The sequence below is a fragment of the Euprymna scolopes genome, chromosome 22 (assembly GCF_053919585.1).
Source record: "Euprymna scolopes isolate OS-2025 chromosome 22, ASM5391958v1, whole genome shotgun sequence".
NCBI classification, from domain to species: Eukaryota; Metazoa; Mollusca; class Cephalopoda; order Sepiida; family Sepiolidae; genus Euprymna; species Euprymna scolopes.
This window is the reverse complement of record NC_136503.1, coordinates 91,418,552-91,444,590: the sequence shown is the minus strand read 5'-3', so window position 1 is coordinate 91,444,590 and position 26,039 is coordinate 91,418,552. Positions and strand designations below refer to the sequence as shown.

Genomic DNA, 26,039 nt, shown 5'->3' with positions numbered 1-26,039 from the left:
AAATCAAGTTGTGATCATTTATGATGTGAAATTTGTTCTTGACCTAATGCATCTTATATTATGAAATCGTCTCCACTGAGTAAAAATATAATTTATTTGCGAATACCGTTTGGAAATGTATGCACTCAAAATCCCCTCCTCCCCTCGATATGAGTAAACTTGTAACTTGCGGTCAATTAATCATGAATTGTTTAGAGGAGATGAATTGTTTAGAGGAGATGAATTGTGCTTTGGCATTAAAATAACACAGGAGAAGGTTAGTTGCTATTGAGTAGACAAACTAAGCTTATTTGTGATTTAATCTTATGTATTTCTTTTAATTAGTTTTATTTTTCATACTAGGTAACACATGTGTCTGTGTAATATTTACGTGTCTGTGTTGCCTGCAAACAAAGATTAACTACTGTAATAGAAACAAGGCCACAATTTGCAGATGCATGAAGTACTGCATTTACCACTAGAGTCTCTCTGTTAGACAGAGTCCAAGAAAAGGTCTCAAAGGTTGTGAACTATTAGCTAAGCTCCAATCTCTGCTCCATCGTCACAATGTAGCATCCCTGTGGTAGGTGTATCAAAATTTTGAGGGAATTTTTGATACCCCTAACAGAAAATTGCGAATAAAATATAAAAAACTCGTAATTTCTCTTTTTAAAGTGGGTTGTTTATTTTCTGTATAGAATATACTTCCAAAATAAACTATTAAAGTTGTTTAAAAAATAATAGAAATATTATAATTTAAAAAACAGTGTTTACAAAGTGCCGGTACGCGTTCAACCAGCCATTTTTTGTATGTATGAAATCAATTGAATTTTACGAGTGAAATTTTTTTCAATTTTTAAACTTTAAAAATCTATCAAAATTTTTCTATCGATTCAATTTTTACGATATTTTCAGGGTCAATGTGAAATTTCATGCTCTTTCCAATAAACTGAATATGATATTTTAGACAAACGTTTTTTTTTTTTAAATTCACCCCCCCCTCCATTTTGAAATGTCTATTAAAATTTAAATAATTAATTTACACACTAAAGTTTTATATATCACAAATTGAAGATAAAAGATCAATAAATAAAATATTCTAATTTAAAACAAAAAAAGAAGTGTTTTTGGAAATTTATCTGTAAAGTCCAAAGTGTAAAACCTTTTTTTTAAAAACCATGGAGATTTTTTTTACATCTCTGCACTACATATTTGTAAAGACTTTTCCATTGAAAGCTTATGTGTTGATATTTCTCTCACGTAAAATAATTTATGATATTTTTGTTGAGTTTATAATTCAGTAATATTCAATTCAATTTATAATTAGTCTAACAATGCCAGTGTCTTTATAACATCATTTTTTTTTTTTTGCCTTCAGGGAATTGAAGATTTCTTAGGTGACATGGATTTCAAATTGGCTGGCTCCAAAAAAGGGATTACTGCTCTCCAGGTAGGTTTTAACCCGATTGACAGCCATGTTTATTTTCTGTTTTGAGAATTGCTTTTCATTTTAATCTGGTATGATAATTTCTATTGTTTGCAAATAAAACCTTTTAATCATATTGATTTAAATTTCATTTTTTTAAACTGCTAGCTGAAAAGGCACTGAAAAGTGGCTTTTATTCTTGTTCCTGCAGAAGGCTATTGATATTTTATTTTCTGGCTGACATACCCACACCAGGATGGGTTCATAATAAGTAGATACACTTGAGTGTTTGATGTCAAGATGAACAGATGTCTATTTTTAAGGTACTTCCACCACTATTATGAAGCTTGGCTAGAAAGATACAGTTCATCTGGATGTACTTGTAAAACGTATCAACCTGGCATCCCTTCAGGTTTGATCCTGATTCCAACTCTTCCTGATCTTCATCAATGATCTCCCACATCACATTCGTAGATCATTCGTAGATATTTACAAAGATGATACAACCATCTATGGCAACACTTCAAAGACTGAATGACCAAGATTATCTATGTTTTGACCTTGAGCATGTGTTGGTATGGAGAAAAAGGTGGCTGGTTACTTTTAATGCATCTAAAATTAAGCAGCTCTCTTTACATCATCAATGCTCTGATTCCCATCTGACATCAACTGAAATGAATGACTCTCGTCTTGGGGAAGCACAATGTTTTGACAAGATTCTGGGACTGACCTTTACTCCTGATCTGAAATGGAACACTGACATCAAATCCACTGCCAAGATCACTGCAAAAATAGTTGGATCATTGTATAGCTTCAGTAGATATCTCATTGCTGATGCAATCCTCTACCTGTATAAGAGCCAAGGACATCCTGGTATGGAGTACTGTTGCTACATCTGGGCAGGAGCTGCTTTGAGTACTCTATCCTATCTTGACAGAGTTCAAACCTGACTTGGAAACCTTGACTTGAAAACTTCAGGATGAAGGTTAATGGGTGTATTTAAGGAACTTGTTCACATTAAACTTGAAGACAACCATGTTGTAGTCAGCTAGAAAGCAGGCCAGTGGAACAATGTTCCACAGGCAGGTAGTTCTAGAAAAGAAGCTTTGTTTGTGGAATCTGCATTTAGATTTAGGCAGATATAGAGTGGGGGAAATTGTTGATAGTGGTTGCAGCTAGTTGAGTGTTTTGTGAAAGTTTGGCAACAGAGGATTATAGATTGGAGCTCAGACGAGCACTTGCCATGAAAATAATGATAGAGCAAAAGCAGGCTTGCAACGCCACCTGTGAGAAAGAGGTTGTAGAAAAGATAAAAAAGGGCATCACAAGGTTTTGAACTCTACTAAGGTAAGATAGGACATGTCGAGAAAGCTCCTGCACAGATGTTGCAACAGTCTTCCATCCTAGGACGTAGGTGAAAATTATAGGAAGTGAGTCATTTGATGAGTTATTAGCAAATTATGGCTAATCAGAATAATTAAGATGGAAAGTTGTTTAAACATGACCTAATCCCAAAACCAAGGCATATTTTAAAATGTATTTTGTGTGTTTAAGACTGATATGAAAAATACCTTTGTAAAACAAAGATTTATGAACTCAGCTTTTAAATAGGATAAACACCTAGATACAAATGAATTAATCCAAATGAATCATTTGAATTTACCTATGAAATATTGGAGAAGTCAAATCTTATGCTACAAAGCATAATTTTCAAATTGAACACAACAGGGGTGATTGTGGCAGCTGCCTTTATTTATAGCAAACCTTTGTCAGCCAAATTGATAATTTTAACCTTGAATGGAGATTTTGTGATTTTTTTTTTTTTTTTTAATTCTTTTTTGTTTTCATATTTTGCCCCAAATGGACTGGCGTGAAGAAAAGAGACAGTATGCACCCAAGGCCAAAAACACCCCGTATTTCCTCCTGTATCAAAAGCACACTATGCAACATATAAATATCAGTGAGTGATGTTGCCCAGCTAATCAACAACCTTGATTCCAATAAAGCAACTGGCCCTGACGGCATTCCAATTATAGTGCTAAAAAAGCCAGAACTACCAGAACTAGCTCCCATACTTATAAGGCTGTTTAAGCATTGTCTTAAGGAGAATTGCTTCCCAACACCCTGGAACATCTCATCAGTATGCTCTGCATTTAAGAATTCAGGTGTGGTACAATGACGTAGCTTCTTTTTTAAGGGAGCTGGGGGTTCTACATTAATAAACCTTGTGTCTAATTAGTCTGTACTTGTGAGGTACAGATGTGTTAAGTTGGGGTTTGTGATTTTGAACATGTTCTGCTGACTGAAGCTAAGAATGACAGTTTGCTTATAATATTGAACAGCGGCAAACCGATATAAGACCTTAGAATTTGAAAAGTCACCCAAAAGACCTCATGAGTGCCAAAACAAAACATTGTTTAAACAGTATGTATGAATGTCTCTGTCTCTCTTTCTCTCTTCATTGAAAGAGAGAATTGGAATATGATTGTATTGTTAAACAGTTGAAGCTTGCATTCTGGGGTGGAATTCTACTGAGCTTCTAATGTATGGTAACCCTTCATCAATTTTTCACAAAAAAAACATTTGTCTAACTAAAATCACTATCAGTAAATTCAACTGAGCTTCTAATGTATTGTCACCCTTCATGAATTTTTCGCAAAAAACATTTGTCTAACTAAAATCACTATCAGTAAATTCAACTGACTATCTAATGTATTGTCACCCCTCACCAATCTTTAAAAAAAACATTTGTCTAACTAAAATAACTATCAGTAAATTCAGCTGAGCTTCTAATGTATGGTCACCCTTCATCAATTTTTTACAAAAAAAACATTTGTCTGACTAAAATCACTATCAGTAAATTCAACTGAGCTTCTAATGTATTGTCACCCTTCATCAATTTTTTGCAAAATACATTTGTCTAACTAAAATCACTATCAGTAAATTCAACTGACTATCTAATGTATTGTCACCCCTCACCAATCTTTAAAAAAAACATTTGTCTAACTAAAATAACTATCAGTAAATTCAACTGAGCTTCTAATGTATGGTCACCCTTCATCAATTTTTTACAAAAAAAACATTTGTCTGACTAAAATCAATATCAGTAAATTCAACTTAGCTTCTAATGTATTGTCACCCTTCATCAATTTTTCGAAAAAAACATTTGTCTAACTAAAATCACTATCAGTAAATTCAACTGACTATCTAATGTATTGTCACCCCTCACCAATCTTTAAAAAAAACATTTGTCTAACTAAAATAACTATCAATAAATTCAACTGAGCTTCTAATGTATGGTCACCCTTCATCAATCTTTCACAAAAAAACATTTGTTCAACTAAAATCACTATCAGTAAATTCACCGGAGCTTCACATGTATCGTCACCCTTCATCAATTTTTTACAAAAAAACATTTGTATAACTAAAATCACTATCAGTAAATTCAACTAAGCTTCTAATGTATGGTCACCCTTCATCAATTTTTCACAAAAAAAACATTTTTCTAAAATCACTATCAATAGATTAATCTGAGCTTCTAATATATTGTCACCCTTCATCAATTTTTCACAAAAAAACATTTGTCTAACTAAAATCACTATCAATAAATTCAACTGAGCTTCTAATGTATTGTCACCCTTCATCAATCTTTCACAAAAAAACATTTGTCTAACTAAAATCACTATCAATAAATTCAACTGAGCTTCTAATGTATGGTCACCCTTCATCAATTTTTCTCAAAAAAACATTTGTCCAACTAAAATCACTATCAATAAATTCAACTGAGCTTCTAATATATGGTCAAGGTTTTCCAATCTTTCACAAAAATATATTTGTCTAACTAGAATAACTATCCATAAATTCAACTGAGCTTCTAATATATGGTAACCGTTCACCAATCTTTCACAAAAAAACATTTGTCTAACTAAAATCACTATCAATAAATTCACCTGAGCTTCTAATGTATGGTCACCCGTCATCAATCTTTCACAAAAAACATTTGTCTTACTAAAATCACCATCAATAAATTTAACTGAGCATCTAATCTATGGTCACCCTTCACTAAGCTTTCACAAAAAAACATTTGTCTAACTAAAATCACTATCAATAAATTCAACTGAGCTTCTAATGTATGGTAACCCATTACTAATCTTTCATAAAAAACATTTGTCCAACTAAAATCACTATCAATAAATTCAACTGAGCTTCTAATGTATGGTTACCCTTCACAAATTTTTCTCAAAAAAACATTTGTCTAACTAAAATCACTATCAATAAATTCAACTGAGCTTCTAATATATGGTCACTATTCACCAATCTTTCACCAAAAAATATTTGTCTAACTAAAATCACTATCAATAAATTCACCTGAGCTTCTAATATATGGTCACCGTTCACCAATCTTTCACAAAAAAACATTTGTCTAACTAAAATCACTATCAATAAATTCAACTGAGCTTCTAATGTATGGTCACCCTTCATAAATCTTTCACAAAAAAACATCTGTCTAACTAAAATCACTATCAATAAATTCAACTGAGCTTCTAATGTATGGTCACCCTTTACCAATCTTTCACAAAAAAACATTTGTCCAACTAAAATCACTATCAATAAATTCAACTGAGCTTCTAATGCATGGTCACCCTTCACCAATCTTTCACAAAAAAACATTTGTCTAACTAAAACCACTATCAATAAATTCTACTGAGCTTCTAATGTAGGGTCACCCTTCATCAATTTTTGACAAAAGAACTTTTGTCTAACTAAAATCACTTTCACTAAATTCAACTGAGCTTCTAATGGTCACCCTTCATCAATTCAACTGAGCTTAATCAACTAATCAATAATCAATCTTAATCAATTCAACTGAGCTAAATTCAACTGAGCTTCTATGGTCACCCTTCATCAATTTTTCTGAAGAAAACAGTTGTCTTACTAAAATCACTATCAATAAATTCAACTGAGCTTCTAATTCATGGTCACCCTTCATCAATTTTTCACAAAAAAACATTTGTCTAACTAAAATCACTAACAATAAATTCAACTGAGCTTCTAATGTATGGTCACCCTTCACTAATCTTTCACAAAAAAACATTAATCTAACTAAGTCACTATCAATAAATGTAACCGAGCTTCTAATGTATTGTCACCCTTCATGAATCTTTCACTAAAAAAACATTTGTCTAACTAAAATCACTATCAATAAATTCAACTGAGCTTCTAATGTAGGGTCACCCTTCATCAATTTTTCAAAAAAAATCATTTGTACAAACTAAAATCACTATTAATAAATTCAACTGAGCTTCTAATGTATGGTCACCCTTCATCCACGTTTCACAAAATAACATTTATCTTACTAAAATCACTATCAATAAATTCAACTGAGCTTCTAATGTATGATCATCACTCACCAATCTTTATCAATTTTTCAGAAAAGAACATTTGTCTTACTAAAATCACTTTCAATAAATTCAACTGAGCTTCTAATATAGGTCAACGTTTACCAATCTTTCACAAAAAAATATTTGTGTAACTAGAATAACTATCCATAAATTCAACGGAGCTTCTAATATATGGTCACACTTCACCAATCTTTCACAAAAAAACATTTGTCTAACTAAAATCCCTATCAATAAATTCACCTGAGCTTCTAATGTATGGTCACCCGTCATCAATCTTTCACAAAAAAACATTTGTCTAACTAAAATCACTATCAATAAATTTAACTGAGCTTCTAATGTATGGTCACCCTTCACTAAACTTTCACAGAAAAACATTTGTCTTACTAAAATCACTATCAATAAATTCAACTGAGCTTCTAATGTATGGTAACCCCTTACCAATCTTTCATAAAAAACATTTGTCCAACTAAAATCACTATCAATAAATTCAACTGAGCTTCTAATGTATGGTCACCCCTCACCAACCTTTCACAAAAACATTTGTCTTACTAAAATCACTATCAGTAAATTCAACTAGCCTTCTAATGTATGGTCACCCGTCATCAATGTTTCAAAAAAAAAAAACAATTGTCCAACTAAAATAACTATCAGTAAATTAAACTGAGCTTCTAATGTATGGTCTCCCTTCATAAATTGTTCACAAAAAAAACATTTGTCTAACTAAAATCACTGTAAATAAATTCAACTGATCTTCTAATGTATGGTCCCCCTTTATGAATTTTTCACAAAAATACATTTGTCTAACTAAAATCACTATCAATAAATTCAACTGAGCTTCTAATGTAGGGTCACCCTTCATCAATTTTTCACAAAAAACATTGTTCTAACTAAAATCACTTTCAATAAATTCAATTGAGTTTCTAATGTATGGTCACCCTTCATCAATTTTTCTCAAAAAAACATTTGTCTAACTAAAATCACTATCAATAAATTCAACTGAGCTTCTAATATATGGTCACCGTTTACCAATCTTTTACCAAAAAATATTTGTCTAACTAGAATAACTATCAATAAACTCAACTGAGCTTCTAATGTATGGTCACCCTTCATCAATCTTTCACAAAAAAACATTTGTCTAACTAAAATCACTATCAATAAATTCAACTGAGCTTCTAATGTATGGTCACCATTCACTAATCTTTCACAAAAAAACATTTTTCTAACTTAAATCACTATCAATAAATTTAACCGAGCTTCTGATGTATGGTCACCCATCATCAATTTTTCACAAAAAAACATTTGTCTAACTAAAATCAATATCAATAAATTCAACTGAGCTTCTAATGTATGGTCACCCTTCATCAATATTTCACAAAAAAACATTTGTCTAACTAAAATCACTATCAATAAATTCAACTGAGCTTCTAATTTATGGTCACCCTTCATCCACCTTTCACAAAAAAACATTTCTCTTACTAAAATCACTATCAATAAATTCAACTGAGCTTCTAATGTATGGTCACCCTTCATAAATTATCGACAAAAGAACTTTTGTCTAACTAAAATCACTTTCAATAAATTCAACTGAGCTTCTAATGTATGGTCACCCTTCATCAATTTTTCTTAAGAAAACAGTTGTCTAACTAAAATCATTATCAATAAATTCAACTGAGCTTTTAATATATGATCAACGTTTACCAATCTTTCACAAAAAAATATTCGTTTAACTAGAATAACTATCAATAAATTCAACTGAGCTTCTAATATATGGCCACCTTTCACCAATCTTTCACAAAAAACATTTGTCTTACTAAAGTCACTATCAATAAATTCACCTGAGCTTCTAATGTATGGTCACCCTTTATAAATCTTTCACAAAAAAACATTTGTCTTACTAAAATCACTATCAATACATTTAACTGATCTTCTAATGTATGGTCACCCTTCACTAAGCTTTCACAAAAAAATATTTGTCTAACTAAAATCACTATCAATAAATGTAACTGAGCTTCTAATGTATGGTTACCCTTCGGTACTTTTGCACTTAGCGAACCAGACGTAACTCAGAAATCGCTCGGATTTGTATGGCGCATGACGTCAACAGCCGGATAAAACCGAGCGTTGCCGATTAAATAAAAACAATGCTACAACAAAATAACTGTACAACGAAATTGTAAGATGTAGAAACATAAATGTAAATAAATAAAAAGCAAAAACCTACCGTTCATTTATGTTTTTTTTATCAATAATTTAATTATTATTATTATTTTTTTTTTGAAATTGTTTTCTGTTATCAAAAAAAATAAATAAATAAACAAGTTTTTTTAATAATAGTTAACTTTTTTCATCTGAAATGTTTGGGTTTTTTTTTCAATGTTTAACGTAAAAAAAATAATAAATTCAACTGAGCTTCTAATGTATGGTCACACTTCGCCAATCTTTCACAAAAAAACATTTGTCCAACTAAAATCACTATCAATAAATTCAACTGATCTTCTAATGTATGGTCACCCTTTATCCACCTTTCACAAAAAAACCTATGTCTCACTAAAATCACTATCAATAAATTCAACTGAGCTTCTAATGTATGGTCACCCTTCACCAATTTGTTACAAAAAAACATTTGTTCAACTAAAATCAATATCAATAAATTCAACTGAGCTTCTAATGTATGGTCATCCTTCACCAATCTTTTACAAAAAGCATTTGTCCAACTAAAGGTACTTGTGCATTTAACGAACCAGACGTAACTCAGCATTTGCTCGGCTTTGTCCGGCGCATGACGTCAGCAGCCGGATAAAACCGAGCGTTGGCGATAAAATAAAAACAACGCTACAACAAAATAACTGTACAATGAAATTGTAAAATGTAGAAACAAAAAAATTAAATAAATAAAAAGCAAAAACCTACCGTTCATTTATGTTTTTTGTTTTTTTTAAAATTATTGTTTGGAATTGTTTTCTGTTTTCAAAATAAATACATATCAGACAAGTTTTTTTTTTGTTAACTTTTTTTTTGTCTGAACTGTTTTTTTTTTTTTTTGTTTTTTGTTTCAATTTTTAACGTAAAAAGGGGGGGGTAGGAACAAGGATTATTTGTACATTTTTTTCGCCAGAAACAAGGATTTGTAGAAAAGTTTGATAGAAAAGTAACTTATCTTGCCTTTGATAATATTTGTTATATATTTGTTTTTTGACAACTTTTTCGAATCTATGTGTACAGTAATACAAACCCCTTTTTATTTATTAGTGGAAGGTGGGTTTCGGCCTTCCTATTTGGTACAGTGACCAAGAAACCCTCCTTTTCGGCGGGGTCGTATCAACCGAAGACCTAGACCGGTGTCACAAGTCTGCCGGCGGTTAAAACGGACTCGTCGATTTCCACCGTATGGCCTGGGCCTCCAATCTGCTGGGGATTTCTAAGAAAATAGTCCCTGCATATATCACCCAGGAAATTTTTCCAATCCATGATTGTGTGGCAGGAACGTAACCCACATTCACGATGGAGATTTTTTGTAGATGCCATCTCGAACGCCCATAAGTATATTATTTTTATGATACACGCGATGGTTAGTCGGGATTTTGAGAAGAAAGTCCCAATCCTAATGGAGGTCCATCAACGACATGTTACACCTCCAACCGTAACCGTCGGAAAGGCTTGTTCTCTTTGCAAGTACACAATCCTGGCCAAAATGTAAACACCTTTTCTCTTCTGCCAACAATTTCCGTTGCTGACAAAAGTTTAGTGCAGCCTCTGGGGTCTAGAGCTGGTCCGCAAGGTTTCTAATATTCATTATTATTTCGTCAGTTATCTTTTTAAAACAAATTTTTTTTAAAACTCTTAAAATAAGCGTTTCTTGAGTTGTGACACTCTTCCAATTGATAGGGAAATTCTCTTCTGCTTAATCGGCAACGCTCGGTTATATCCGGCTGTTGATGTCATGCGTCGGACAATTCCGAGCAAATGCTGCGTTACGTCTGGTTCGTTAAATGCACAAGTACCCAACTAAAATCACTATAAATAAATTCAATTGAGCTTCTAATGTATGGTCACCCTTCATCAATTTTTCACAAAAAAACATTTGTCTTACTAAAATCACTATCAATAAATTCAACCGAGCTTCTAATATATGGTCACCCTTCATCAATTTTTCACAAAAAAAAACCTTGTCTAACTAAAATCACTATCAATAAATTCCACTGAGCTACTAATGTATGGTCACCCATCATCAATCTTTCACAAAAAAACATTTGACTAACTAAAATCACCATCAATAAATTCAACTGAGCTTCTAATATATGGTCACCGTTTACCAATCTTTCACAAAAAAATATTTGTCTAACTAAAATCACTATCAATAAATTCACCTGAGCCTCTAATGTATGGTCACCCTTCATAAATCTTTCACAAAAAAACATTTGTCTAACAAAAATCACTATCAATAAATTACACTGACCTTCTTATTTGGTCACCCTTCACTAATCTTTCACAAAAAAACATTTGTCTCACTAAAATCACTATCAATAAATTTAACTGAGCTTCTAATGTATAGTCACCCTTCATCAATCTTTCACAAAAAAAATTTGTTCAACCAAAATCACTATCAATAAATTTAACTGAGCTTATAATGTATGGTCACCCTTCATCAATTTTTCACAAAAAACATTTGTCTAACTAAAATCACTATCAATAAATTCAACTGAGCTTATAATGTATAGTCACCCTTCATCAATCTTTCACAAAAAACATTTGTCTAACTAAAATCACTATCAATAAATTCAACTGAGCTTCTAATGTATAGTCACCCTTCATCAATCTTTCACAAAAACATTTGTTCAACCAAAATCACTATCAATAAATTTAACTGAGCTTCTAATGTATGGTCACCCTTCATCAATTTTTCACAAAAAACATTTGTCTAACTAAAATCCCTATCAATAAATTAAACTGAGCTTATAATGTATAGTCACCCTTCATCAATCTTTCACACAAAACATTTGTCTAACTAAAATCACTATCAATAAATTCAACTGAGCTTCTAATGTATGGTCACCCTTCATCAATTTTTCACAAAAAACATTTGTCTAACTAAAATCACTGTCAATAAATTCAACTGAGCTTCTAATGTACGGTCACCCTTCACCAATTTTTCACAAAAAACATTTGTTCAACCAAAATCACTATCAATAAATTCAACTTAGCTTCTGATGTATGGTCACCCCTCATCAATCTTTCACAAAAAACATTTGTCTAACTAAAATCACTATCAATAAATTAAACTGAGCTTCTAATGTATGGTCACCCTTCATCAATCTTTCACAAAAAATCATATGTCTAACTAAAATCACTATCAATAAATTCAACTGAGCTTCTAATGTATGGTCACCCTTCATCAATCTTTCACAAAAAATCATATGTCTAACTAAAATCACTATCAATAAATTCAACTGAGCTTCTAATGTATGGTCACCCTTCATCAATTTTCACAAAATTCTTATGTCTAACTAAAATAACTATCAATAAATTCAACTGAGCTTCTAATGTATGGTCACCCTTCATCAATCTTTCACAAAAAATCTTATGTCTAACTAAAATCACTATCAATAAATTAAACTGAGCTTCTAATGTATGGTCACCCTTCATCAATTTTCACAAAAAATCTTATGTCTAACTAAAATCACTATCAATAAATTCAACTGAGCTTCTAATGTATGGTCACCCTTCATCAATTTCACAAAAAATCTTATGTCTAACTAAAATCACTATCAATAAATTCAACTGAGCTTCTAATGTATGGTCACCCTTCATCAATTTTCACGAAAAAACATTGTTCTAACTAAAATCACTATCAATAAATTCAACTGAGCTTCTAATGTATGGTCACCCTTCATCAATTTTCACAAAAAATCATATGTCTAACTAAAATCACTATCAATAAATTCAACTGAGCTTCTAATGTATGGTCACCCTTCATCAATTTTCACAAACAATCATATGTCTAACTAAAATCACTATCAATAAATTCAACTGAGCTTCTGATGTATGGTCACCCTTCATCAATCTTTCACAAAAAAACATTTGTCTAACTAAAATCACTATCAATAAATTCAACTGAGCTTCTAATGTATGGTCACCCTTCATCAATCTTTCACAAAAAATCATATGTCGAACTAAAATCACTATCAATAAATTCAACTGAGCTTCTAATGTATGGAAACCCTTCATCAATCTTTCAAAAAAAACATTTGTCTAACTAAAATCACTATCAATAAATTCAACTAAGCTTCGAATGTATGGTCACCCTTCATCAATCTTTCACAAAAAACATTTGTCTAACTAAAATCACTATCAAAAAATTCAACTGAGCTTCTAATGTATGGTCACCCTTCATCAATCTTTCACAAAAAACATTTGTCTTACTAAAATCACTATCAATAAATTCAACTGAGCTTCTAATGTATGGTCACCCTTCATCAATCTTTCACAAAAAAACATTTGTCTAACTAAAATCACTATCAATAAATTCAACTGAGCTTCTAATGTATGGTAACCCTTCATCAAATTTCACAAAAAACATTTGTCTAACTAAAATCACTATGAATAATTTCAACTGAGCTTCTAATGTATGGTTACCCTTCATCAATCTTTCACAAAAAAACATTTGTCTAACTAAAATCACTATCAATAAATTCAACTGAGCTTCTAATGTATGGTCACCCTTCATCAATCTTTCACCAAAAACATTTGTCTAACTAAAATCACTATCAATAAATTCAACTGAGCTTCTAATATATGGTCACCGTTTACCAATCTTTTACCAAAAAATATTTGTCTAACTAGAATAACTATCAATAAACTCAACTGAGCTTCTAATGTATGGTCACCCTTCATCAATCTTTCACAAAAAAACATTTGTCTAACTAAAATCACTATCAATAAATTCAACTGAGCTTCTAATGTATGGTCACCATTCACTAATCTTTCACAAAAAAACATTTTTCTAACTTAAATCACTATCAATAAATTTAACCGAGCTTCTGATGTATGGTCACCCATCATCAATTTTTCACAAAAAAACATTTGTCTAACTAAAATCAATATCAATAAATTCAACTGAGCTTCTAATGTATGGTCACCCTTCATCAATATTTCACAAAAAAACATTTGTCTAACTAAAATCACTATCAATAAATTCAACTAAGCTTCGAATGTATGGTCACCCTTCATAAATCTTTCACAATAAACATTTGTCTAACTAAAATCACTATCAAAAAATTCAACTGAGCTTCTAATGTATGGTCACCCTTCATCAATCTTTCACATAAAACATTTGTCTTACTAAAATCACTATCAATAAATTCAACTGAGCTTCTAATGTATGGTCACCCTTCATCAATCTTTCACAAAAAAACATTTGTCTAACTAAAATCACTATCAATAAATTCAACTGAGCTTCTAATGTATGGTAACCCTTCATCAAATTTCACAAAAAACATTTGTCTAACTAAAATCACTATGAATAATTTCAACTGAGCTTCTAATGTATGGTTACCCTTCATCAATCTTTCACAAAAAAACATTTGTCTAACTAAAATCACTATCAATAAATTCAACTGAGCTTCTAATGTATGGTCACCCTTCATCAATCTTTCACCAAAAACATTTGTCTAACTAAAATCACTATCAATAAATTCAACTGAGCTTCTAATATATGGTCACCGTTTACCAATCTTTTACCAAAAAATATTTGTCTAACTAGAATAACTATCAATAAACTCAACTGAGCTTCTAATGTATGGTCACCCTTCATCAATCTTTCACAAAAAAACATTTGTCTAACTAAAATCACTATCAATAAATTCAACTGAGCTTCTAATGTATGGTCACCATTCACTAATCTTTCACAAAAAAACATTTTTCTAACTTAAATCACTATCAATAAATTTAACCGAGCTTCTGATGTATGGTCACCCATCATCAATTTTTCACAAAAAAACATTTGTCTAACTAAAATCAATATCAATAAATTCAACTGAGCTTCTAATGTATGGTCACCCTTCATCAATATTTCACAAAAAAACATTTGTCTAACTAAAATCACTATCAATAAATTCAACTGAGCTTCTAATGTATGGTCACCCTTCATCAATCTTTCACAAAAAATCATATGTCTAACTAAAATCACTATCAATAAATTCAACTGAGCTTCTAATGTATGGTCACCCTTCATCAATTTTCACAAAATTCTTATGTCTAACTAAAATAACTATCAATAAATTCAACTGAGCTTCTAATGTATGGTCACCCTTCATCAATCTTTCACAAAAAATCTTATGTCTAACTAAAATCACTATCAATAAATTAAACTGAGCTTCTAATGTATGGTCACCCTTCATCAATTTTCACAAAAAATCTTATGTCTAACTAAAATCACTATCAATAAATTCAACTGAGCTTCTAATGTATGGTCACCCTTCATCAATTTCACAAAAAATCTTATGTCTAACTAAAATCACTATCAATAAATTCAACTGAGCTTCTAATGTATGGTCACCCTTCATCAATTTTCACGAAAAAACATTGTTCTAACTAAAATCACTATCAATAAATTCAACTGAGCTTCTAATGTATGGTCACCCTTCATCAATTTTCACAAAAAATCATATGTCTAACTAAAATCACTATCAATAAATTCAACTGAGCTTCTAATGTATGGTCACCCTTCATCAATTTTCACAAACAATCATATGTCTAACTAAAATCACTATCAATAAATTCAACTGAGCTTCTGATGTATGGTCACCCTTCATCAATCTTTCACAAAAAAACATTTGTCTAACTAAAATCACTATCAATAAATTCAACTGAGCTTCTAATGTATGGTCACCCTTCATCAATCTTTCACAAAAAATCATATGTCGAACTAAAATCACTATCAATAAATTCAACTGAGCTTCTAATGTATGGAAACCCTTCATCAATCTTTCAAAAAAAACATTTGTCCAACTAAAATCACTATCAATAAATTCAACTAAGCTTCGAATGTATGGTCACCCTTCATCAATCTTTCACAAAAAACATTTGTCTAACTAAAATCACTATCAAAAAATTCAACTGAGCTTCTAATGTATGGTCACCCTTCATCAATCTTTCACAAAAAACATTTGTCTTACTAAAATCACTATCAATAAATTCAACTGAGCTTCTAATGTATGGTCACCCTTCATCAATCTTTCACAAAAAAACATTTGTCTAACTAAAATCACTATCAATAAATTCAACTGAGCTTCTAATGTATGGTAACCCTTCATCAAATTTCACAAAAAACATTTGTCTAACTAAAATCACTATGAATAATTTCAACTGAGCTTCTAATGTATGGTTACCCTTCATCAATCTTTCACAAAAAAACATTTGTCTAACTAAAATCACTATCAATAAATTCAACTGAGCTTCTAATGTATGGTCACCCTTCATCAATCTTTCACCAAAAACATTTGTCTAACTAAAATCACTATCAATAAATTCAACTGAGCTTCTAATGTATGGTCACCCTTCATCAATCTTTCACAAAAAAACATTTGTCTAACTAAAATCACTATCAATAAATTCAACTGAGCTTCTAATGTATGGTCACCCTTCATCAATCTTTCACAAAAATCATATGTCTCACTAAAATCACTCTCAATAAATTCAACTGAGCTTCTAATGTATGGTAACCCTTCATCAATCTTTCACAAAAAACATTTGTCTAACTAAAGTCACTATGAATAATTTCAACTGAGCTTCCAATGTATGGTCACCCTTCATCAATATTTCACAAAAAAACATTTGTCTAACTAAAATCACTATCAATAAATTCAACTAAGCTTCGAATGTATGGTCACCCTTCATCAATCTTTCACAAAAAACATTTGTCTAACTAAAATCACTATCAAAAAATTCAACTGAGCTTCTAATGTATGGTCACCCTAAATCAATCTTTCACAAAAAAACATTTGTCTAACTAAAATCACTATCAAAAAATTCAACTGAGCTTCTAATGTATGGTCACCCTTCATCAATCTTTCACAAAAAACATTTGTCTTACTAAAATCACTATCAATAAATTCAACTGAGCTTCTAATGTATGGTCACCCTTCATCAATCTTTCACAAAAAAACATTTGTCTAACTAAAATCACTATCAATAAATTCAACTTAGCTTCTGATGTATGGTCACCCTTCATCAATTTTTCACAAAAAAAAAACAGTGTTCTAACTAAAATCACTATGAATAAATTCAACTGAGCTTCTAATGTATGGTCACCCTTCATCAATCTTTCACAAAAAACATTTGTCTAACTAAAATCACTATCAATAAATTCAACTGAGCTTCTAATGTATGGTCACCCTTCATCAATTTTCACAAAAAATCTTATGTCTAACTAAAATCACTATCAATAAATTCAACTGAGCTTCTAATGTATGGTCGCCCACCATCAATTTTCACAAAAAATCTTATGTCTAACTAAAATCACTATCAATAAATTCAACTGAGCTTCTAATGTATGGTCGCCCACCATCAATTTTCACAAAAAAACATTTGTCTAACTAAAATCACTATCAATAAATTCAACTGCGCTTCTAATGTATGGTCACCCTTCATCAATCTTTAACCAAAAAACATATGTCTAACTAAAATCACTATCAATAAATTCAACTGAGCTTCTAATGTATGGTCACCCTTCATCAATCTTTCACAAAAAAACATTTGTCTAACTAAAATCACTATCAATAAATTCAACTGAGCTTCTAATGTATGGTCACCCTTCATCAATCTTTCACAAAAATCATATGTCTCACTAAAATCACTCTCAATAAATTCAACTGAGCTTCTAATGTATGGTAACCCTTCATCAATCTTTCACAAAAAACATTTGTCTAACTAAAGTCACTATGAATAATTTCAACTGAGCTTCCAATGTATGGTCACCCTTCATCAATATTTCACAAAAAAACATTTGTCTAACTAAAATCACTATCAATAAATTCAACTAAGCTCTGAATGTATGGTCACCCTTCATCAATCTTTCACAAAAAACATTTGTCTAACTAAAATCACTATCAAAAAATTCAACTGAGCTTCTAATGTATGGTCACCCTTCATCAATCTTTCACAAAAAACATTTGTCTTACTAAAATCACTATCAATAAATTCAACTGAGCTTCTAATGTATGGTCACCCTTCATCAATCTTTCACAAAAAAACATTTGTCTAACTAAAATCACTATCAATAAATTCAACTTAGCTTCTGATGTATGGTCACCCTTCATCAATTTTTCACAAAAAAAAACAGTGTTCTAACTAAAATCACTATGAATAAATTCAACTGAGCTTCTAATGTATGGTCACCCTTCATCAATCTTTCACAAAAAACATTTGTCTAACTAAAATCACTATCAATAAATTCAACTGAGCTTCTAATGTATGGTCACCCTTCATCAATTTTCACAAAAAATCTTATGTCTAACTAAAATCACTATCAATAAATTCAACTGAGCTTCTAATGTATGGTCACCCTTCATCAATTTTCACAAAAAATCTTATGTCTAACTAAAATCACTATCAATAAATTCAACTGAGCTTCTAATGTATGGTCGCCCACCATCAATTTTCACAAAAAAACATTTGTCTAACTAAAATCACTATCAATAAATTCAACTGCGCTTCTAATGTATGGTCACCCTTCATCAATCTTTAACCAAAAAACATATGTCTAACTAAAATCACTATCAATAAATTCAACTGAGCTTCTAATGTATGGTCACCCTTCATCAATCTTTCACAAAAAAACATTTGTCTAACTAAAATCACTATCAATAAATTCAACTGAGCTTCTAATGTATGGTCACCCTTCATCAATCTTTCACAAAAAAACATTTGTCTAACTAAAATAACTATCAATAAATTCAACTGAGCTTCTAATGTATGGTCACCCTTCATCAATCTTTCACAAAAAAACATTTGTCTAACTAAAATCACTATCAATAAATTAAACTGAGCTTCTAATGTATGGTCACCCTTCATCAATCTTTCACAAAAAATCATATGTCTAACTAAAATCACTATCAATAAATTCAACTGCGCTTCTAATGTATGGTCACCCTTCATCAATCTTTCACAAAAAACATTTGTCTAACTAAAATCACTATCAATAAATGCAACTGAGCTTCTTAATGTATGGTCACCCTCCATCAATCTTTCACAAAAAACATTTGTCTAACTAAAATCACTATCAATAAATTCAACTGAGCTTCTAATATATGGTCACCCTTCATCAATCTTTCACAAAAAATCATATGTCTAACTAAAATCACTATCAATAAATTCAACTGAGCTTCTAATGTATGGTCACCCTTCATCAATCTTTCACAAAAAACATTTGTCTAACTAAAATCACTATCAATAAATTCAACTGAGCTTCTAATGTATGGTCACCCTTCATCAATCTTTCACAAAAAAACATTTGTCTAACTAAAATCACTATCAATAAATTCAACTGAGCTTCTAATGTATGGTCACCCTTCATCAATCTTTCACAAAAAAACATTTGTCTAACTAAAATCACTATCAATAAATTCAACTTAGCTTCTGATGTATGGTCACCCTTCATCAATTTTTCACAAAAAAAAACAGTGTTCTAACTAAAATCACTATGAATAAATTAAACTGAGCTTCTAATGTATGGTCACCCCTCATCAATCTTTCACAAAAAACATTTGTCTAACTAAAATCACTATCAATAAATTCAACTGAGCTTGTAATGTATGGTCACCCTTCATCAATTTTCACAAAAAATCTTATGTTTAACTAAAATCACTATCAATAAATTCAACTGAGCTTCTAATGTATGGTCACCCTTCATCAATTTTCACAAAAAATCTTATGTCTAACTAAAATCACTATCAATAAATTCAACTGAGCTTCTAATGTATGGTCAACCTTTATCAATCTTTCACAAAAAAACATTTGTCTAACTAAAATCACTATCAATAAATTCAACTGCGCTTCTAATGTATGGTCACCCTTCATCAATCTTTCACAAAAATCATATGTCTAACTAAAATCACTATCAATAAATTCAACTGAGCTTCTAATGTATGGTCACCCTTCATCAATCTTTCACAAAAAAACATTTGTCTAACTAAAATCACTATCAATAAATTCAACTGAGCTTCTAATGTATGGTCACCCTTCATCAATCTTTCACAAAAAAACATTTGTCTAACAAAAATCACTATCAATAAATTCAACTGAGCTTCTAATGTATGGTCACCCTTCATCAATCTTTCACAAAAAAACATTTGTCTAACTAAAATCACTATCAATAAATTAAACTGAGCTTCTAATGTATGGTCACCCTTCATCAATCTTTCACAAAAAATCATATGTCTAACTAAAATCACTATCAATAAATTCAACTGCGCTTCTAATGTATGGTCACCCTTCATCAATCTTTCACAAAAAACATTTGTCTAACTAAAATCACTATCAATAAATTCAACTGAGCTTCTAATGTATGGTCACCCTTCATCAATCTTTCACAAAAAAACATTTGTCTAACTAAAATCACTATCAATAAATTCAACTGAGCTTCTAATGTATGGTCACCCTTCATCAATCTTTCACAAAAATCATATGTCTAACTAAAATCACTATCAATAAATTCAACTGAGCTTCTAATGTATGGTCACCCTTCATCAATCTTTCACAAAAAACATTTGTCTAACTAAAAACACTATAAATAAATTCAACTGAGCTTCTAATGTATGGTCACCCTTCATCAATCTTTCACAAAAATCATATGTCTCACTAAAATCACTCTCAATAAATTCAACTGAGCTTCTAATGTATGGTAACCCTTCATCAATCTTTCACAAAAAACATTTGTCTAACTAAAGTCACTATGAATAATTTCAACTGAGCTTCCAATGTATGGTCACCCTTCATCAATATTTCACAAAAAAACATTTGTCTAACTAAAATCACTATCAATAAATTCAACTAAGCTTCGAATGTATGGTCACCCTTCATCAATCTTTCACAAAAAACATTTGTCTAACTAAAATCACTATCAAAAAATTCAACTGAGCTTCTAATGTATGGTCACCCTTCATCAATCTTTCACAAAAAAACATTTGTCTAACTAAAATCACTATCAATAAATTCAACTGAGCTTCTAATGTATGGTCACCCTTCATCAATCTTTCACAAAAAACATTTGTCTTACTAAAATCACTATCAATAAATTCAACTGAGCTTCTAATGTATGGTCACCCTTCATCAATCTTTCACAAAAAAACATTTGTCTAACTAAAATCACTATCAATAAATTCAACTTAGCTTCTGATGTATGGTCACCCTTCATCAATTTTTCACAAAAAAAAACAGTGTTCTAACTAAAATCACTATGAATAAATTCAACTGAGCTTCTAATGTATGGTCACCCTTCATCAATCTTTCACAAAAAACATTTGTCTAACTAAAATCACTATCAATAAATTCAACTGAGCTTCTAATGTATGGTCACCCTTCATCAATTTTCACAAAAAATTTTATGTCTAACTAAAATCACTATCAATAAATTCAACTGAGCTTCTAATGTATGGTCGCCCACCATCAATTTTCACAAAAAAACATTTGTCTAACTAAAATCACTATCAATAAATTCAACTGCGCTTCTAATGTATGGTCACCCTTCATCAATCTTTAACCAAAAAACATATGTCTAACTAAAATCACTATCAATAAATTCAACTGAGCTTCTAATGTATGGTCACCCTTCATCAATCTTTCACAAAAAAACATTTGTCTAACTAAAATCACTATCAATAAATTCAACTGAGCTTCTAATGTATGGTTACCCTTCATCAATCTTTCACAAAAAAACATTTGTCTAACTAAAATCACTATCAATAAATTCAACTGAGCTTCTAATGTATGGTCACCCTTCATCAATCTTTCACAAAAAAACATTTGTCTAACTAAAATCACTATCAATAAATTAAACTGAGCTTCTAATGTATGGTCACCCTTCATCAATCTTTCACAAAAAATCATATGTCTAACTAAAATCACTATCAATAAATTCAACTGCGCTTCTAATGTATGGTCACCCTTCATCAATCTTTCGCAAAAAACATTTGTCTAACTAAAATCACTATCAATAAATTCAACTGAGCTTCTTTATGTATGGTCACCCTCCATCAATCTTTCACAAAAAACATTTGTCTAACTAAAATCACTATCAATAAATTCAACTGAGCTTCTAATGTATGGTCACCCTTCATCAATCTTTCACACAAAAACATTTGTCTAACTTAAATCACTATCAATAAATTCAACTGAGCTTCTAATGTATGGTCACCCTTCATCAATCTTTCACAAAAAATCATATGTCTAACTAAAATCACTATCAATAAATTCAACTGAGCTTCTAATGTATGGTCACCCTTCATCAATCTTTCACAAAAAACATTTGTCTGACTAAAATCACTATCAATAAATTCAACTGAGCTTCTAATGTATGGTCACCCTTCATCAATCTTTCACAAAAAAACATTTGTCTAACTAAAATCACTATCAATAAATTTAACTGAGCTTCTAATGTATGGTCACCCTTCATCAATCTTTCACAAAAAAACATTTGTCTAACTAAAATCACTATCAATAAATTCAACTGCGCTTCTAATATATGGTCACCCTTCATCAATCTTTCACAAAAATCATATGTCTAACTAAAATCACTATCAATAAATTCAACTGAGCTTCTAATGTATGGTCACCCTTCATCAATCTTTCACAAAAAAACATTTGTCTAACTAAAATCACTATCAATAAATTCAACTTAGCTTCTGATGTATGGTCACCCTTCATCAATTTTTCACAAAAAAAAAACAGTGTTCTAACTAAAATCACTATGAATAAATTCAACTGAGCTTCTAATGTATGGTCACCCCTCATCAATCTTTCACAAAAAACATTTGTCTAACTAAAATCACTATCAATAAATTCAACTGAGCTTGTAATGTATGGTCACCCTTCATCAATTTTCACAAAAAATCTTATGTTTAACTAAAATCACTATCAATAAATTCAACTGAGCTTCTAATGTATGGTCACCCTTCATCAATTTTCACAAAAAATCTTATGTCTAACTAAAATCACTATCAATAAATTCAACTGAGCTTCTAATGTATGGTCAACCTTTATCAATCTTTCACAAAAAAACATTTGTCTAACTAAAATCACTATCAATAAATTCAACTGCGCTTCTAATGTATGGTCACCCTTCATCAATCTTTCACAAAAATCATATGTCTAACTAAAATCACTATCAATAAATTCAACTGAGCTTCTAATGTATGGTCACCCTTCATCAATCTTTCACAAAAAACATTTGTCTAACTAAAATCACTATCAATAAATTCAACTGAGCTTCTAATGTATGGTCACCCTTCATCAATCTTTCACAAAAAAACATTTGTCTAACTAAAATCACTATCAATAAATTCAACTGAGCTTCTAATGTATGGTCACCCTTCATCAATCTTTCACAAAAAAACATTTGTCTAACTAAAATCACTATCAATAAATTAAACTGAGCTTCTAATGTATGGTCACCCTTCATCAATCTTTCACAAAAAATCATATGTCTAACTAAAATCACTATCAATAAATTCAACTGCGCTTCTAATGTATGGTCACCCTTCATCAATCTTTCACAAAAAACATTTGTCTAACTAAAATCACTATCAATAAATTCAACTGAGCTTCTAATGTATGGTCACCCTTCATCAATCTTTCACAAAAAAACATTTGTCTAACTAAAATCACTATCAATAAATTCAACTGAGCTTCTAATGTATGGTCACCCTTCATCAATCTTTCACAAAAATCATATGTCTAACTAAAATCACTATCAATAAATTCAACTGAGCTTCTAATGTATGGTCACCCTTCATCAATCTTTCACAAAAAACATTTGTCTAACTAAAAACACTATCAATAAATTCAACTGCGCTTCTAATGTATGGTCACCCTTCATCAATCTTTCACAAAAATCATATGTCTAACTAAAATCACTATCAATAAATTCAACTGAGCTTCTAATGTATGGTCACCCTTCATCAATCTTTCACAAAAAAACATTTGTCTAACTAAAATTACTATCAATAAATTCAACTGAGCTTCTAATGTATGGTCCCACTTCATCAATCTTTCACAAAAAAACATTTGTCTAACTAAAATCACTATCAATAAATTCAACTGCGCTTCTAATGTATGGTCACCCTTCATTAATCTTTCACAAAAAACATTTGTCTAACAAAAATCACTATCAATAAATTCAACTGAGCTTCTAATGTATGGTCACCCTTCATCAATCTTTCACAAAAAAACATTTGTCTAACTAAAATCACTATGAATAAATTCAACTGAGCTTCTAATGTATGGTCACCCTTCATCAATCTTTCACAAAAAAACATTTGTCTAACTAAAATCACTATCAATAAATTCAACTGAGCTTCTAATGTATGGTCACCCTTCATCAATCTTTCACAAAAAATCATATGTCTAACTAAAATCACTATCAATAAATTCAACTGCGCTTCTAATGTATGGTCACCCTTCATCAATCTTTCACAAAAAACATTTGTCTAACTAAAATCACTGTCAATAAATTCAACTGAGCTTCTAATGTATGGTCACCCTTCATCAATCTTTCACAAAAAAACATTTGTCTAACTAAAATCACTATAAATAAATTCAACTGAGCTTCTAATGTATGGTCACCCTTCATCAATCTTTCACAAAAAAAACATTTGTCTAACTAAAATCACTATCAATAAATTCAACTGAGCTTCTAATGTATGGTCACCCTTCATCAATCTTTCACAAAAAAACATTTGTCTAACTAAAATCACTATCAATAAATTCAACTGAGCTTCTAATGTATGGTCACCCTTCATCAATCTTTCACAAAAAAACATTTGTCTAACTAAAATCACTATCAATAAATTCAACTGAGCTTCTAATGTATGGTCACCCTTCATCAATCTTTCACAAAAAAACATTTGTCTAACTAAAATCACTATCAATAAATTCAACTGAGCTTCTAATGTATGGTCACCCTTCATCAATCTTTCACAAAAAAAACATTTGTCTAACTAAAATCACTATCAATAAATTCAACTGCGCTTCTAATGTATGGTCACCCTTCATCAATCTTTCACAAAAAAACATTTGTCTAACTAAAATCACTATCAATAAATTCAACTGAGCTCCTAATGTATGGTCACCCTTCATCAATCTTTCACAAAAAAACATTTGTCTAACTAAAATCACTATCAATAAATTCAACTGCGCTTCTAACGTATGGTCACCCTTCATTAATCTTTCACAAAAATACATTTGTCTAGTATTAAATTCAGTCACTGCCTTGATTTAAATGCAGATTTCGCAAACAAAGCTTCTTTCCTAGAACTACCCGACTGGCGAACTCTAGTTTTCTGATTTGCCTTCTAGATGACTGCAATATCAATGTGTTTGTTTAAATCCAATATAAACAAGTGATTATTGAGGCATCCTCATAAATAATGTAATCATACCAACAGCAACACATGCTTGATACTGTGTATGAAGCAAGTAAAAGTAAAGGATTTCTCAACAGTAAGCATGACAGTATCCCAGAACAGCCAAGCTCCACCATGCAACCTACAATGGTGCAATGTACTACTTGAACAAGGTGATAAATTCAAATATCAGGGATACTGGATGACATCATACTGGATACTGGATGGAAGGTGAACTATTGAAATACAAAGTTGCATAGTCGCAGCCAAAGTCACCTTCAAGAGATTGTCATCAATCATGATCAACAGAAACATTAAAGTAGACACCAAATTCAGAATACTCGGAACATATGTATGGTTTGTTCTATTATATGGTTGTGAGTGCTGGACAATAACCATCAGCATGAGGAAGAGACTAGAGACAACTGAAACTTGTTTCCTGAGGAGAATTTTGAAAATATCCTGGACAGAATAGAAAACAAATCAGGAGGTATTAGAAATGGCAAACACAGAAAGGTCTCTAATAAGAACAGTATGAAAACACACAAGATTCATGAGTCATGATTACAGAAAAAGTGAAATACAACAGATTAATTTGATGAGAAAGATTGTGGGTAG

The 26,039-nt window shown here is 30.9% G+C and overlaps 1 protein-coding gene across 1 annotated transcript in view; it reads left to right on the top strand.

Moving 5' to 3' along the window:
* LOC145243541 (polyribonucleotide nucleotidyltransferase 1, mitochondrial-like) overlaps window positions 1-26,039 on the top strand; it is a 1,193,685-nt gene that overhangs the window by 785,508 nt on the left and 382,138 nt on the right. Inside the window, exon 19 of the mRNA XM_080106520.1 lies at window positions 1,358-1,429. Coding sequence (XP_079962646.1) covers window positions 1,358-1,429 — 72 coding nt within the window. The remainder of the gene's footprint in view (window positions 1-1,357; window positions 1,430-26,039) is intronic.